Source organism: Mustela lutreola, chromosome 1, assembly GCF_030435805.1.
Source record: "Mustela lutreola isolate mMusLut2 chromosome 1, mMusLut2.pri, whole genome shotgun sequence".
In the NCBI taxonomy this organism is placed as follows: Eukaryota; Metazoa; Chordata; class Mammalia; order Carnivora; family Mustelidae; genus Mustela; species Mustela lutreola.
In genome coordinates, this window is record NC_081290.1 from 289,630,979 (window position 1) to 289,646,832 (window position 15,854).

At 56.7% G+C, this 15,854-nt stretch overlaps 2 protein-coding genes across 2 annotated transcripts; one reads left to right on the forward strand and one right to left on the reverse strand.

Annotated features, from left to right (window-relative positions):
* Nucleotides 1–382: 382 nt before the first annotated feature.
* Nucleotides 383–3,366, reverse strand: DRD4 (dopamine receptor D4). Its single transcript, XM_059159036.1, has 4 exons — nt 3,097–3,366; nt 1,438–1,550; nt 833–1,320; nt 383–704 (listed from the first exon to the last, which is right to left on the reverse strand). The coding sequence occupies exons 1-4, from the start codon at nt 3,364–3,366 to the stop codon at nt 502–504; spliced, it is 1,074 nt and encodes a 357-aa protein (XP_059015019.1). The 3' UTR covers nt 383–501.
* Nucleotides 3,367–14,485: 11,119 nt separating this feature from the next.
* Nucleotides 14,486–15,568, forward strand: SCT (secretin). The gene is made up of 4 exons (XM_059152639.1): nt 14,486–14,722; nt 14,836–14,937; nt 15,032–15,124; nt 15,333–15,568. The coding sequence occupies exons 1-4, from the start codon at nt 14,646–14,648 to the stop codon at nt 15,454–15,456; spliced, it is 396 nt and encodes a 131-aa protein (XP_059008622.1). The 5' UTR covers nt 14,486–14,645; the 3' UTR covers nt 15,457–15,568.
* Nucleotides 15,569–15,854: the final 286 nt, after the last annotated feature.

Below are 15,854 nucleotides of genomic sequence, written 5' to 3' on the forward strand. Positions count from 1 at the left end.
GTAAGTGAGCCTGTAGGCAGCCCCGCAGAGTCCCGGCCTACGCGGGCAAGGGCTGCGCTGGTTCTGGAAGTTTCTCCCTGGGATAAGCGGAAGGGACTTCCCTGGAGTCTCCCTGCCCTGCCCGCCCCCCCCCCCCCCAAAGCTGGCTTGCTTCCCGCCTCACCTCCCACCCCAGCCTGGAGCCGGCTTTGTGGGGTCAGTTCTCTGGGCTTCCTCGGGAGGGAGGGGCTTAGCTGGCCGGGCCGGTTTAGTGGGGCGGCGTGGGGGAGGGGGGGTCTGCGCTCCACGTGCGGCCGAAGCTCCTCCTCCGCGCACCGCCCCACCCCTGCCTCCTCCCCTCGCGCACTCCCCACCGCCGGCCTTCCCAGCAGGTGTTCCGGAAGGTACTGGTTTAATCAGCCCGACAAAGCCACCCCCACCCTTGCTGGGGTCCTGCCCCCTGAGGCACCGCCAGGTCCCCGCAGAGGACTCTCGGGGGCGGGGGCGGGGGCGGGGGGCTGCTCAGCAGCAGAGGCGAAGGGCCTTGCGGAAGACCGCGCGGAACTCGGCGTTGAAGACCGTGTAGATGAGGGGGTTGAGCGCGCTGTTGACGTAGCCCAGCCAGGTGACGGCGCTGACCAGCCGCGGAGGCACGGCGCAGGCGGGACACAGCGCCCCGGTGATGTGCACCACGAAGAAGGGCGTCCAGCACACCAGGAAGGCCCCTGGGGGCGGGGGCGGGGCGGCGGTGAGCCGGGGTCCCTGCGGCGCCCCCCGCCTGCCCCGGGCTCCGTCTCCCGCCGTGGGCGCTGCCCGCTTCCCCTCCGCCCACCGACCCCAGGCGGGAACCCACCGACCACCACGGGCAGGACCCTCATGGCCTTGCGCTCGCGGCCCGTGATCTTGGCGCGCCTCTCCTCGCTCGCCGGCAGCGCGGGCTCGGCCGGAGTGGCGTCGGGAGTCGGGATGGCCTCGGGGGCCTCGGGGGTCTCGACGGCCTCGGGGGGCGGCGGGCCGGGGCCGCTGGGCCGGCGCGGCCGGCGGCCGTGCAGCTTGGTGCGACGGGCGGCCTCCCAGCGCCGCAGGCCGCGGAACGTGGCCCAGTAGAGCAGCAGCATGACCGGGCAGGGCAGGAAGAAGGAGCAGACGGACGAGTAGACCACGTAGTCGCGGTCCTCCAGGCGGCACACGGCGGGGTCGCGGCCGCGCGCGTCGTTGAGGCCGCACAGCACCGGCGCCGCCACCGCGGCCGACAGCAGCCACGTGGCGCCGATGAGCAGCAGCTGACGCCCGCCGCCGCTCTGGCGGTTGTAGCTCAGCGGCACGGCCACCGCCACGAACCTGTGGGGGGGGGGGGGAGCGGCGCGGGCGGCCGGGACAGGGGAGGGGCGCGGTGAGGGCGCGGAGGGGCGCGGGGCCGGGCGCGGCCGGGCGCGGGGCGGGGCGGCGGCGGCTCACCTGTCGGCGCTGATGGCGCACAGGTTGAAGATGGAGGCCGTGCACAGCATGACATCCATGGCCATGAGAGCGTCGCAGAGGCCGGGGCTGAACTGCCACACGCCACCCTGGACCTGCGCCCCGGGAAGGGGCACGGGGTGCGGGGGACAACAGACACAAGGCCCGCCGCTGGTCTCCCTCCGAGACCTCATAGCCACCGGCACTGTGCGCTTCTGACCCCCACACGCCTGGGGGAGCGGGGCTGTGCCAGAGGCCCGCACACCCGGGCAGTCTTCCCACTGAGCTGGACAAGATTCCCTCCCTCCCCACTTTCTGCAAAAGCCAAGAGAGGCCTGGGGGCACCCCTGGAGATGGGGCCTCGAGGGTCCGGGACTCTGATCCCTGATGCTGCAGAGCTCGGGGGAGGGGGTGCTCCCCCAGGAGGCCGGCTGCCTGGAGCCTGAAGCCCACTGACCTCCTTTCCTGCCAACAGGATGGCTAAGAGTCAGCCTGTGTGGTTAGACTCCATCACCACTCTGGGACTCCACAGGTCACCTCACTTTTGTCCCCTCATCTGTAAAACGAGGGTGACAATAGTATCCACACAATTGCCTTGAGGGTAAATGAGTTGCAAGATGTAAAGGCCTTGGCACCGGCCCGCTGCCCCTACCAAGGGCAAAGGAGCAGACAGCCACCCCCCTTCTAAATCCCCTCCGCTGATTTGGGGCGATTAGGAGCTTAAGAGCTGTCACTGTGACGTCTGTCTGTGGCTCCAGGGGAGGGGCAGGTCATGTGTGTCCTTGTCCTGCTAGCTCTGTCCCAGCCCTGCCCAGTCTCACCATGTCCACTTTAGAAAAATGGAGCGTCCCCGACTCTCCCCCCTGCCTGGGTCACTGTGCTCCCCGCCCAGGCGTAAGCAGCTTTTCTCTGTCCAAATCACGAAATAGTCAAGGGCTGGCACCAAGGAGGACCCACCTGAGGGCCAGATGTGATCTGGGGATGGAGGCTTCTGGACCCTGGTTCTTGGAAGGGGCGCTGGACCCCACACCAACCCCTGCTTTGGGTTCCAGCATCAGGGCAGGGCCTCCCCTTCCAACCCTGCTCACTTCCCCTCAGCTCCTGGCAGCTAAATGGTCCTCCTGCTGTGGGCACTATGTGTACGAGTGAGGGTCTCCTTCCCTGGGGTGCTCTGATGTGCGCGTGTTCCTGGTCACGCCTGGCTGTGGCTTTGTGCAGTGATGTGTGTATGTCCCTGTGCCCCAGGGAGAGCAGGGGTGGCGGGGGGAGAGTAAACCGGAATCTGCCTGTCCATCTGGCTCCCCTGGGGAATGGAACCTCGGCTGAGGAGGTGGTGGGTGGCTGGACTGCCCACGTTGCCTGTTTCTGAGGTCCCTAGCTTGAAAGGCAAAGACCTCTTTTAGGTGGGAGACGCCAAAACAGGGACAGAAGAGAGATACAGAGGAAGGACAGACAACCAGTTAGCCAGGCAGGTTAACTGACAGTGAGATGCTGCGGGGAGTCAGAGCGGACCGAGGACCAGGCACAGGGTCCTTGCAGCCGCCCTGGCTCAGGGTTCCCGAGAAGCCCAGCGGCCGGGTGGTTCTGGGTCCTCAGGGTGGACGGGGACAGGGGACGAAGGAGCAGGTGAGGCGTGCGCGTGCGGTCCGGACGCGGGCTCACCTCGGAGTAGACGAAGAGGGGCAGCACGAGCAGGGCGAGGAGCAGGTCGGCGGCCGCCAGGCTCACGATGAAGTAGTTGGTGGGCGTCTGCAGGGCGCGCTCGGCCGCCACGCTGACGCACACGAGCGCGTTCCCCGCGAGCACCGCTCCGATGAGCAGCACGCCCCCCGCCAGCGCCGCCGCCGCTCCGGGAGACCCCGCGCCGCCGCCGGTTCCCGGCCCGCGCCCTGCCAGCAGCCCGTCCGCGTCCGCCGCGCTGCGGTTCCCCATGGCTCCCCTGCGCCCCCGCGGCGCCCGGGCGGGCGCTCAGCACCGCGGACAGCGCCGGGGTCGCGACCCCCGGAGCCCCGCCCCCCGGGCACGCCCCCAGCGCGGCGAGAGTCCCGGCCCGACCCGCCGCGCTCCGTGCGCCCCGGGCACTCTAAGGTGCCTTTGTGGCTCTTGGGTTCTCGCGCTCCGACAGGCGCGCAGGACGCGTGCCCTCGAGGGAAGACTTAAGCGAGATGATCGGCGCGGGGGGGCCCCCATCGCCCCGCCGCGCAGGGCTGGAGGTACGCGCGGGGCTGCGCTCTGGGAAACCGACCCGGGTGGAAGGTCTGCTGGACCCTCCCTCGAGGTGTGCGGGCGCCCCACGCCAGCGCCGTCCCCGGGCCCCGGAGATCCCCGGGCCCCGGAGATCCCCGGGCCCCGGAGATCCCCGGCCCCGGAGATCTCGGGCCCCGCCTGCGCCCGAGGGGCATCTGCTCCCCGGGAGGCGGCTCCAGGCGGAGGCGGGGCCGCTTCACGCGCCCACAGGGCACCCCGAGAACACCCTTATCAGGCCGGTTCCGCCAGACGGCGGGAGACCCCAACTCCTCGCCGGTGTCCCCCGTGGGCCCCCTGATGGGGCTTCCCTCGGTTCACCCGACCCAACCTCTCGTGCCCCAGGGCGTCCCCCACCAAATGTTTGCAGGCCCCACTCTGGGGCCTGCGCCCCATCCCCTGAAGCAGCCTCTCATCCCCGACCCGGACGGACCCTGCCCAGTTACTCTCCAACAAAGGTCGCGGCCGGGTGCTTCCTTCTGAGCGTGAAGTGAGGTAACAGGACGACTGTGCGCTCGGAGCTTCGCGATTGTCCTGGTCCCGCCTGCCCCAAACGAGACCCCCACAGCCTGCACCGCCAATCCTACAAACTCGCAGGATCCCGGGCCAAGTCGGTGGGTCACCGCCGCCTGCCAACACATGACTGTGGGGGCACGGGAGGCTAGGGCGGTGCGGGCTGTGGGGGGCAGTGTCCCAGGTCCGCGTAGGCGGGACTGCTCACCGCACAGAGTTAGCCGGAGACGGCGGGGCGGCGGGGTCAGCCCGGCTGCGGGGTCAGGTACACGGAACTTGCCGTTTGGCGAGAATTACTAAACCAGAGTGACCCAGAGCCCAGAGCCCCTGGCCAACGGGCGGGAAATGCGCCCTCCGTGGCTCTGTGGGACCGCCCCAGGCGCAGTTCCCACGCCGGGGAGGCCCGGAGACTCAGGGGGGGCCTGGAGCACAGAGCTGCGGCCAAGAGCTCACAGGGGCAGCAGGGGACGCAGTGGCCAGCTCGATGAGCCGAGCACCCGAGTATTAAAGAGAAAAAAAGGGGCGCCTAAGTGGCTCAGCCTCAGACTCCTTCCGGTGATCTAGGCCCCCTGATCTAGGCGCCTGGGGGACTCTGCGCTCTGCCAGGACTCTGCTTGCGCTCCGCTGCTGCTCCCTCCGCCTCCACCCCGCTCCCTGCTGGCTCTCGAGCACGCTCTCTCTCTCAAATAAAGAAAACCTGGAAGAGAAAACAAGGACTCTGGGGGAAAAATGCCGTACTGATTGTGTTAAGGGGTGAGGGCACATGGATCTGGCACAGGAAATGTGTGTGCAGGGCCCGTGTGGCTGGACTCCCAGATCTGAGGCCCGTCTGGCACCCCCATCCCTTTCGGCTGGAGCAGTAGAGGGACGGGCAGGCTTTCTGCCCTGCGGAGCCTGGAACAAGATGGCTGGTGAGGCTGGTGACTGGAGCAGGAGGAACGTGGTTCTCTCACAGTCCAGGGCAGAGGCAGCTCTGCCATCTGGGGTTGGGTGCCAACTAGTGAATGTGGTCTAGCCTCTGACCGGCTTGGAGTTTCCTCCTGGCCCCCAGATGTCGGCGACCATTAAGAGTGAAAAGGCTTGGGGCGCCTGGGTGGCTCGTGGGTTAAAGCCTCTGCCTCCGGCTCAGGTCATGATCCTGGGTCCTGGGATCGAGTCCTGAATGGGTCTCCGGGCTCAGTGGAAGCCTGCTTCTCCCTCTTTCTCTCTCTCTCTCAAATAAATTAAAAATACAGAAATAAATAAATAAGATTTAAAAAGAGTCAGATACATGATGTGAAAATATTTTCTCCCAGGCTGTACCTTGTTACTTCATTCTCACGTCTTACTCTTTTTTACACAGAAGGTGTGAGCTGAAGCTCTGTCTGTCTGTCCTTGCCTATGGCTGTCCGATCATCTCCGCATCATCTGTTGAAAAGACTCTTCTCTCCATGAGATTGCTTTTGAACTTCTATCAGAAAATCACTTGATTGTATTCGTGTGGAGCTCTTTCTTTTTCCTCCCTCTCCTGTCCCGCTGTCTCCCACTAGCTGCAGGTTGTCTGCCCCTCCGGCCACAACACGCAGCCTGGACCACGGCTTCACGGAAAGTCAGGACATCAGGCTCCTGGAGTGCTTGAACTTTGTTCCTTCACAAAATTGTTTCGACTGTTCTAGTTCTTTTGTCTCTATGTATGGATTTTTTAAAAGACTTTATTTATTTATTTATTTGAGAGAGAGAAAACAAGCAGGGTTGAGAGGGAGAAGCAGGCCCCCTGCTGAACGGGGAGCCCACACGAGGCCTCAATCCCAGGACCCCAGATCCTGACCTGAGCTGAAGGCAGACGCTTCAGTAACTGAGCCGCCAGGGCGCCCCTGTGTCTGTGGATTTTGATCAGGTTGTCTGTATCAACGAACACAGGCCTGCTGGGAATGTGGTCGCCCTCGTGTTCAATCCCAGCCGCTAGTTTGGGGCCAACTGACCTCTCCAGGGGGTGGGGTCCCCCAGTCTGTGAGTACAGGTGCGTCTCTCCATTTGATTTCTTTCCTCAGTATTTTGTTTTTAGCATAAGGATCCTGCACATATTTTGTAAGATTTATAACTAAATGTGTCATGGCTTCTTTTTAGAAATATTTCTAATTTCTTTGCTGACATGTAGAAATATAGGGCTTGTTATTTTTTATTTTTTAAAGATTTTATTTATTTGACAGAGAGAGAAACAGCAAGGGAGGGAACAGAAGCAGGGGGAGTGGGAGAAGGAGAAGCTCCCGGCAGAGCAGGGACCCGATTCCCGGACTCCAGGATCATGACCTGAGCTGAAGGCAGACGCTTAACCGACTGAGCCACCCAGGCGTCCCCAGAAATACAGTTTTTATGTGTTGACCTTGTGTCTTTGTTGTTGCTAAAACTTATTAATGCCAGGATTTTTGTTTGTTTGTTTTTTAGTTTTCCTCAGAATTTCTAACTAAGGACAGACCACTTGACGTCTCCCGTTCTTGCCTGGACGCCCTTCCTCATTTCTTCCCCCTTATTTTACTAACTGGAACTTGCCAGAAGGTTCAGAAATGGTGAAAGCAGACATATTTGCCTTGTTCTTATGGGGAAAGCTTCCGCCTGCCCCCGGTGAGCGGCGGGGCGGCCGTGGGTGTGGGTTCCGCCCGCGGTTCGGGAACGTCTATTCTTAGGCCGCCTGAAGGCAAGCAGGTGTCCAGGCCTCTCGGGTCTTCTTACCGCCTCCGCGGAGAGGCTCGCAGGCTCCCCCCGAGCTGCTGCTGCGCTGGAGCTGGCCCGGGTGGGGGCCGCCGGCCGGCCTTGCCCTCAGCACGAAGCCCGGTGGGCGGGGGGCGCCCTTCCTTGCACAGAGGCCGGATTCGGGGCGGCATCGCGGGTCCGGGGGCTCCGCGGCTGTGGCCCTCTCGCAGGCGGCCTCGGCCCGGCGCGGGTCTGCTCACTGCGCGGCGGCGCCCCCTTCGCTTCTCCTGTCGGCAGCACATGGGGGCGGACGGGCGCCCGCGGGGGTCGCCGCGACGGCGTCCGGCCGTGTTCCCTTCCCGGGCCGCAGGCCGGCGAGGACGCGTGTCCGCGCGGAGCCGGAGTCTCCCGGTCGTCCTCACGTGGCCCACGCGTCCCTTCGCGAGCCGTGTCCGCGCGCAGGTTTCCGCGGCCAAGGCCCCTTCGTCCCTCTGTTCGCGAAGTGTGTGTTTTTCTAGAATACAGCAGCCTTTGTGCTAGAGGTTTCTTAATGTTCCTCATCTTTTCAAAGAACCAACTTTGGTTTCATTGATTTTTTCCCTACAGTTTGTTTCAGTTTCACTCATTTCTACTTTTATCTCTGTTTATCCTCCTGCGGGCTCTGTCCCCAGTTTGTCCTGTTTCTGGTTTGTGAGCCCAGTGCTTTCCTGACACAACCACTTAACGCTACATACGTCCCTCCGACATGCGTCCCACACATTTGTCTGATCCATTGATCACGTTCAGTTAAAAATATTTTCTTCTGGGGCGCCTGTGTTGCTCAGTGGGCAAAGCCTCGGCCTTCGGCTCAGGTCATGATCCCCGGGTCCTGGGATCGAGTCCCGCATCAGGCTCTCTGCTCAGCAGGGGCCTGCTTCCCCTGCATCTCTCGCTGCCTGCCTCTCTGCCTACTTGGGATCTCTGTCTGTCAAATAAATAAATAAATAAATAAATCTTTAAAAAAAAATTCTTAAAAAATAAAAAATTTTTTAAAGATTTTATTTATTTATTTGACAGAGAGAGAGATCACAAGTAGGCAGAGAGGCAGGCAAAGAGAGAGAGGGGGAAGCAGGCTCCTGCTGAGCAGAGAGCCCGATGCGGGGCTTCATCCCAGGACCCTGGGATCATGACTGAGCCGAAGGCAGAGGCTTTACCCACTGAACCACCCAGGTGCCCCTGAATACATTTTTTTAAATTCATAGAACCATACCTCAAAAAGAGTAGCCATAGGGGTGCCTGAGGGGTTCAGGGGGTGAAGCCTCCGCCTTCAGCTCAGGTCAGGATCCCAGGGTTCTGGAATCGAGTCCCACATCCGGCTCAGAGGGAGCCTGCTTTTCCTTCTCCCTCTGCTGCTCCCCCTGCTTGTGCTCTCTCTCTCTCTGACAAGTAAATAAATAATAAAAATCTTTAAAAAAAAAAAGGTGCAGAGCTGAGCAGCTCAGCCTGATGGAATGATGTCCTAATTCTGTCCAAAGCCTCCAGCTGGTGAAAGCTGGGATATGCAGCCTTGAAGGTCCCTCCCCCCTGCTGGGACTGATGAGTGTCTGCAACCCTCAAGACTAGGACAGAAGCCAGAGCGGTCAGCCTCGTGGTGACACTGGAACAGGTGCTGGAGCCAGTTTTGTAGCCATTTGCTGCAGAATTTTATGGGATGCTTGAAACATTCTAGATAACACTTATTTGGCTTGTAAGAGTTGTTTGATAGTTTAAGACTCTCTCCTTAATCAATAGAAAAAGTAGAAAGTCAGCAAAGCTATCGAAGAAGCTGCATGACCATCAACCAAGTAGACAGATTTGACATTTATGGAGCAGTGCGTGCAATGACAGAGAAATACAGATGCTCTTCAAGTTGACATGGCACATTCACCAAGCTAGACCATATTCTGCATCAAAAAAGAAAGCTTAACATATGTTTTTAAAAGAATGTAAGTCATACAAAGTATGTTCTCTGGCCATAAAGGGATTAAACTAGAAACCAACAGAAAGAAAGCAGAAAAATCTCTAAAAATTTTGGAATTAACACAATTTGAAGTAAAAAGTGGGTCAAAGGAGAAATTAGAAAATAATTTGAACTAAAGGGAAAAAAAAACATGATATCAAAATTTATGGGACGGAGCTAAAGCTCTGTTCAGGGGAAAATTCATAGCATTAACTACTTAATTTGAAAAGAAGGATGGTCTCAAACTAATGTAAAATACCATTTGGCAATCCAAAGAAGAAATACCACATGATCGTATTGACTGATGGAGAAAAACATTTGAGAAAATTCAATATGTGCTCATGATGAAAGTGCTTAGCAACCTAGAACCGGAAGGTGCTCCCTCAACCCAGCAAAAGGCATCTTCAAACCCTGCAGCCAGCATGACTCTTAATGATGCAAGATTGAGTGCTTTCCACCTAAACTCAGGAAAAAGGGTGTCCGTTCTCACCATTGTTAGTCAACATTGTGCTGCCATTCCAGCCAGTGCAATTGAGCGATAAAAAATTCACAAATAAAATACATGCAGATTGCAGAGGGAGAAGCAAACTGCCCCTATTCACAGACAACATGACTGTCTAAGTAAAATCCCAAGGAATCTACAAAAGCTCCCAGAACTAACAAGTCAGCTGAGCCAGGTGGCAGGGTACAAAGTTGACACATGAAGATCCTTGTGTTTCTGTACACCAGCGACAAATAACTGGAAGCCAAAATTAAAAAGTAAAAGCACAACAGCATTTACAACAGCTTATGTATTATGTACAACAATTACATTATGTAATATGTAGAAATCTGACAAAACAGGTACTGGATTGGGGCTCCCAGGTGGCTCAGTGGTTAAATGCCTGCCTTCAGCTCAGGTCATGGTCCTAGTGTCCTGGGCTGAGCCAAGCTTGGGGCTCTCTGCTCAGCAGAGAGTCCGCTTTTCCCCCTCCCTCTGCCTCTCCCCATGCTTGTGCACTCGTTCTCTCTCTCAAATAAATAACATCTTTTTTTTTTAAGTTTAAAAAATTTCCACTCATAGAATAGGAGAAAATATCAGCAGATTACATTTTTAGCAAAGGACTTGTATACAACATATATAAAGAACTCTCAGAGCTCAACAATGACATCACAAGAAAGAAAGCTCCAGATTAATATCCCTTATAAATATATATACAAAACTCTTCAACAGGGATGACCACGTGGCTCAGTCGGTTAAGCGTCTGCCTTCCACTTGGGTCATGATCCCGGGGTCCTCAGAGGGAGCCCCACATCCTGCTCTCTGCTCGGTGGGGAGCCTGCTGCTCCCTCTGCCGGCTGCTCCCCCTGCTTGTGCACCCTTGCTCTTTCTCTCTCCCTCTGACAAATACATAAATAAAATCTCTAAAAAGAAAACAAAAAAACAAAACTCTTCAACAAAATCTGAGCAAACTTAATCCAGCAGCATTTTTCAAAAGATTATGCACTTGGTGGTGTTTATTCAAGGAAGGCACCAGTAATTCAACAGAAAAAACTCAGCAAGTGTAGAATATCACATTGCTAGAACAGAGGGGAAATGCCCATTTAATCAATGCAACAGATGCAGAAAAAGCATTTGATGAAATCCAATACCCTTCTACCCTTCTATGATTTAAAAAAAAAAAAAAAAAAACCTCAATAAACTATGAGTAGAAAGAAACTTAAGAAAAGAAAGAAAGAAACTTCCTCAACGTGATAAAGGACATCTATCAAAAACCCACAGGAGGGGCACCTGGGTGGCTCAGTGGGTTAAAGCCTCTGCCTTCTGCTCAGGACATGATCTCAGAGTCCTGGGATCGAGCCCCGCATCGGGCTCTCTGCTCAGCGGGGAACCTGCTTCCTTCTCTTTCTCTGCCTGCCTCTCTGCCTGCTTGTGATCTCTCTCTGTCAAATAAATAAATAAAAATCTTAAAAAAAAAAAAAACCCACAGGAAACATTACACTCAACAGTGAGAGACTGGAAGCTTTTCTCCTAAGATCAAGAAAACGACAATGACACCCTCTTTTGCTGCTTCTCCTTGTCATGTGCTAGAAGTTCTAGCTAGAACAATTAGGCAAGAAAAAGAAATAAAAGGTATCCAAAATTGGAAAGGAAAAAATAAACTATTTCTAATTGCAGATGACATGATCTTATGCATAGAAAATCCAACAAAACAAAACCCTATTACAGCTAATAAATAAATTCAGAAAAGTTGCAGGGCGTGAGATCATCATGCAAAAATCAGTTTTATTTCTGTATACTAACAAAGAACAATTCAGAAATGAAGTTAAGAAAATACCTCATTTGTAATAGCATCAAAAAGAATAAAATGGGGACGCCTGGGTGGCTCAGTGGGTTAAGCCGCTGCCTTCGGCTCAGGTCGTGATCCCAGCGTCCTGGGATCGAGTCCCGCATCGGGCTCCTTGCTCGGCGGGGAGCCTGCTTCTCCCTCTGCCTCTGCCTGCCTCTCTGTCTGCCTGTGCTCACTTGCTCTCTCTCCCTCTGTCTCTGACAAATAAATAAATAAAATCTTTTAAAAAAAAGAAGGATAAAATGCATAGAGGGCAACCCTCCAGGGTTCCTTCCCTCTTCTGGAACTTTGTACTGTCACTCAATAAACCTTACTATCCGTTAATAAACTTTTTGCTATTCACCAAAGAAAAAAAAGGAATAAAATAGTCAGAAAAAAATTCCAAGGGGGCCCGTGGCTGGCACAGTGAGCTGAGATTCCCACTCTGGCTTTCCGCTCGGGCTATGCCGTCTGGCCGACGTGGGGCTCCACACTCCACTGGCGCCGCTCGGAATCGCCTTGGGGTTCTCTCTCCCTCTCCCTCCGCTCTTCCCACGTGTGCGCGTGCTCTCTCTCTCTCAACTGTCTCTGTCTCTCTCAAATAAGTAAATCTTAAAAATAAAAATAGAGAAGAAGAAATTTAAGCAAGATGAAAGACGTGCACACCGATAGTACGAAACGTTGTTGGCGAGGCTAAAGGCGGCGACGCTCATGGCCTAGAAGACTTCGTAGTGTGAAGGCGGCCTTTCTCAGCAAACCCAACGGTCGATTTGATACCCTCCCTAGCAGAATTCCCTTAGCTTCTTCTTCTTCTTTTTTTTTTTTACGAAATAGAAAAGCCAATCCTAAGTTCGTATGGATGTGTATGTAAGGAACCACAAATAACCAAGACGATCTTGAAAAAGAAAAACAGTCGTAGGACTCATGGCTCCTAATTTCAAAATTTACTACAAAGCTACAGGAATCAAAACAGAATGATACGGGCAGACAGTTAGACATAGATCAATGAAACAGAGTTTAGAATTCAGAAATCAATACTCATACATTTAAAATAAATTGATTTTCTTTTTTAGAAAGATATTTATTTATTTTAAAAAATATTTTATTTATTTATCTGACAGAGATCACACGTAGGCAGAGAGGCAGGCAGAGAGAGAGGAGGAAGCAGGCTCCCCGCCGAGCAGAGAGCCTGATGCGGGGCTCGATCCCAGGACCCTGAAATCATGACCTGAGCCGAAGGCAGAGGCTTTAACCCACTGAGTCACCCAGGTGCCCCTATTTATTTATTTTTAAAGATTTTATTTATTTATTTGACAGAGAGAGACACAGCGAGAGGGGGAACACAGCAGGGGGAGTGGGAGTGGGAGAAACAGGCCTCCTGCTGAGCAGGGAGCCAGGTATGGGGCTGGATCCCACGACCCTGGGATTATGACATGAGCTGAAGGGAGACGCTTAACAACTGAGCCACCCAGGCACCCTTAGATTTTTATTTATTTGATAGAGAAAGAGCACACCAGAGCACAAGCAGGGGGCAGGGCAGAAGGAGAAGCAGACCCCCCGCTGAGCAGGGAGCCCAGGGCAGGGCTGGATCCCAGGACCCTGGGTTCATGACCTGAGCGGAAGGCAGAGGCTTAACCAGCCGGGCCACTCAGGCGCCCCAAATCAACTGATTTTCAACAAGGGTGTCAGGAGTGTTCATCGAGGGAAGAAGAGTCTGAGCCGCACAGTGTTGGGACAACGCTGCATCCCCGAGCACGACAAGAACTACATGCAAAAAAGAACTCAAAATGGATCAGAGACCTAAATGTATGATCTAAAACTGTAGAAATCTTAGAGGAAGATATAGGAGCAAATCTTCACGACCTTGAATTTGGCAATGGTTTCTTAAGCCTAACACCAGAAGCACCAAGAAAACACCAAGTGATAATTGGATTTCATGAAACAAAAATCTTTTGTGCATCAAAGGACACTATCAAAGGAGTGAAAACAGGACTCACAGAATGGGTGAAGATATTTATAAATCACATATCTGATAAGTGTCTTCTTTTATTCCCGCCGCCTGGGTGGCTCCATTGGTTCATGAGGGTGTAGGCCAGGACCTTGGGGAGGCCAACCCAGACTCTGCGGGGGGGGGGGGCAGGGGAGAGGCGGGGGGTGTGGAAGTGGGCTGCAGGCAGAGCTGGATCCAGCCTCAGGATGCCCTTCATTTGAACTTCCCAAGGCTGGAGAGGCTACATGCAGACTGGGGTTGGACAGGAGGTGGAGATGCAGACAGACTGCTGGGAAAAAGGCAGGTAGCCCAGTTACTCCTGCTTAATCAATAGGGGATTAAATCAGTTTAGGCTTTTAAAAACCAGTACTAATGAAATCCTTAAACAGAAATTACAAAACTAGTAAATGAAATGATAAACCAGTAGTTTTTGTGTTAAACTTTACATTCATTTTATTTTACTTATTTTTTAAAGATTTTATTTATTGATTTGGCAGACAGAAGTCACAAGTAGGCAGAGAGGCAGGCAGAGAGAGAGGAGGAAGCAGGTTCCCCACTGAGCAGAGAGCCTGATGCGGGGCTCGATCCCAGAACCCTGGGATCATGACCTGAGCCGAAGGCAGAGGCTTAACCCACTGAGCCACCCAGGTGCCCCTTTACATTCATTTAAAAAAATTTTTTTTGGAGTTTTTATTTATATAAGTAATCTTTACACCCAATGTGGGGTTCAAACTCACGACCCCAAGATCAAGAATCGAATGCCCTACTGACTGAGCCAGACTGGTGCCCCAAACTTTACACTCATTTAAAAATAATCAGTAGAGGGGCGCCTGGGTGGCTCAGTGGGTTAAGCCGCTGCCTTCGGCTCGGGTCATGATCTCAGGGTCCTGGGATCGAGCCCCGCGTCGGGCTCTCTGCTCAGCGGGGAGCCTGCTTCCCTCTCTCGCTCTCTGCCTGCCTCTCCATCTACTTGTGATCTCTCTCTGTCAAATAAATAAATAAAATCTTTAAAAAAAAATTAAAAAAATAAAAATAAAAATAAAATAATCAGTAGAATTTCATAAAGAGCAGTTTTATGTTTAAGAAAAATTGAGCAGTAGGTTCGGGCAAGAGGCACCGGCCCAGCCTTCCCCATTCCCACCGCCCGCCCCGCCTCTCCCGCGGAGTCCCCGGCCCGGGGCGCTCGCCCCCTCTGCGCCCAGAGCGGAAACGGCTCGGAGGCTTTGCACATGCTGTTCCCGCTGCAGCCTCGCCCGGACGTCCCTCCGCCCTCGGGGGCGCCCCTCCCCGACCCCCGCGGGCGCGCGCCCCGGCGCAGCGCTCCCCTCCCTGCCCAGCTAGCCAAGGGGCGCCGCCGCGGCGGTGGGGGCGGGCGGCCAGCCCGGGCGACAGCTGGGTGGGCGGCTCTGACCTTCGGGTTCGATCGATGCCCCGCTCCCGGGCGCTATAAAGGGGCCGCGCGGAGCTCGGGCGGCCGCAGCAGCGCTCAGCCCCCCGCGCGCCCGCCATGGCCGTCGCGCCCCTGCTGCTGCTGCTGCTGCCGCCGCTGCTCCGGGGCTCCGCCGCGCTCCCCGCGCCCCCCAGGTGAGGGACCCACGCCCGCTCCTCGAACCCCACCCCCCCACCCCCGGCCCGGCGCGCCCCCCGCCCGCCGCCTGGCCCTGAACCGGCGCGCGCCCCCGCCCCCCGCCCCGCAGGGCCCCGCGGCACTCGGATGGGACGTTCACCAGCGAGCTCAGCCGCCTGCGGGAGAGCGCGCGGCTGCAGCGGCTGCTCCAGGGCCTGGTGGGCAAGCGCAGGTGAGGGGCTGCGGCGCTCCCCCGGCTGCGGGAGAACTGCGGGGCGTGGGCGCCGGGCACCTCCGGGACTAATTCGACTTGGGATGGGGGGCAGCGAGCAGGACCCGGAGAACAGCACGAGCTGGACCAAGTCGGCCGAGGGCCGCCTCTGCCTGCACTGGCCGTACACACCCACCCTGCAGGCCTGGTGAGCCCCGCCGCCCGCGGCACCCACCTGCTCCTGCCCCGCACCCTTCCTCTGCCCCCCCCCCCCCAGGACCCTGGGTCTGGGACAGGAACGGGGCGCGGCAGGGGGCCCGGCGTCTGGGAAGGGGAAACAGTGCTGGTGACCAGAGGAGGCCCGGTTCCCCTAGGGGGCCCGCAGTCTCCCGCCCCTGACCTGGCTGTCCCCGCAGGATGCCCCTGAGGGACCCCCTGGATCAGACCTGGTCTCCCCGGTTGCCTCCTGGGTCCGGGTCTGGGGCCACCTTGGCAGAGCCAGCCATCCCCGCTGTGGAGGCCACCCGAAGCCGGTCCTGAGGAAGAAGGCGTCCCCGCGGGCACCGGCGCCTGCACGGAGCGGCCAGGGGAGGGGGGAGGAGGAGGAGGAGGGCTTGCACTTGTCGCCAATAAAGGAGGAATTCAGACACTGGCCCTGTGAGCTCACTCCGCACCCTCTCCCAGGTCAGGGCGGTCAGAATGCAGGAGGCCCCGACCGCAGCCTGTAGCCCGGTGACCGCACCCAGCTGCCCTTTAAACCTGGGGAGCCAGCGGGTGCCTCTCCTCCCCTATCTCTGCTGTCCCCGGAGCTTCCCCGAGACACACCCGCATCCCTGCCGTCCACTCGGCAAACACTCCGGGGCTCTGGGTGCGTGGGTGGGGGGCACAGGACGTCTGTCCCGGAGGCCCCGTGTGGGGCAGTGGAGCGGCTGAGGGGG

Coding starts and splice junctions, on each gene's coding strand:
- DRD4 (XM_059159036.1), bottom strand. CDS start 3,366: ATGGGGAACCGCAGCGCGGCGGACGCGGACGGGCTGCTGGCAGGGCGC. Junction 1,551..3,096: donor CCCTCTTCGTCTACTCCGAG/GTGAGCCCGCGT, acceptor CCCGGGGCGCAG/GTCCAGGGTGGCGTGTGGCA. Junction 1,321..1,437: donor TGCGCCATCAGCGCCGACAG/GTGAGCCGCCGC, acceptor CCCCCCCCACAG/GTTCGTGGCGGTGGCCGTGC.
- SCT (XM_059152639.1), top strand. CDS start 14,646: ATGGCCGTCGCGCCCCTGCTGCTGCTGCTGCTGCCGCCGCTGCTCCGG. Junction 14,723..14,835: donor GCGCTCCCCGCGCCCCCCAG/GTGAGGGACCCA, acceptor CCCGCCCCGCAG/GGCCCCGCGGCACTCGGATG. Junction 15,125..15,332: donor ACACCCACCCTGCAGGCCTG/GTGAGCCCCGCC, acceptor CTGTCCCCGCAG/GATGCCCCTGAGGGACCCCC.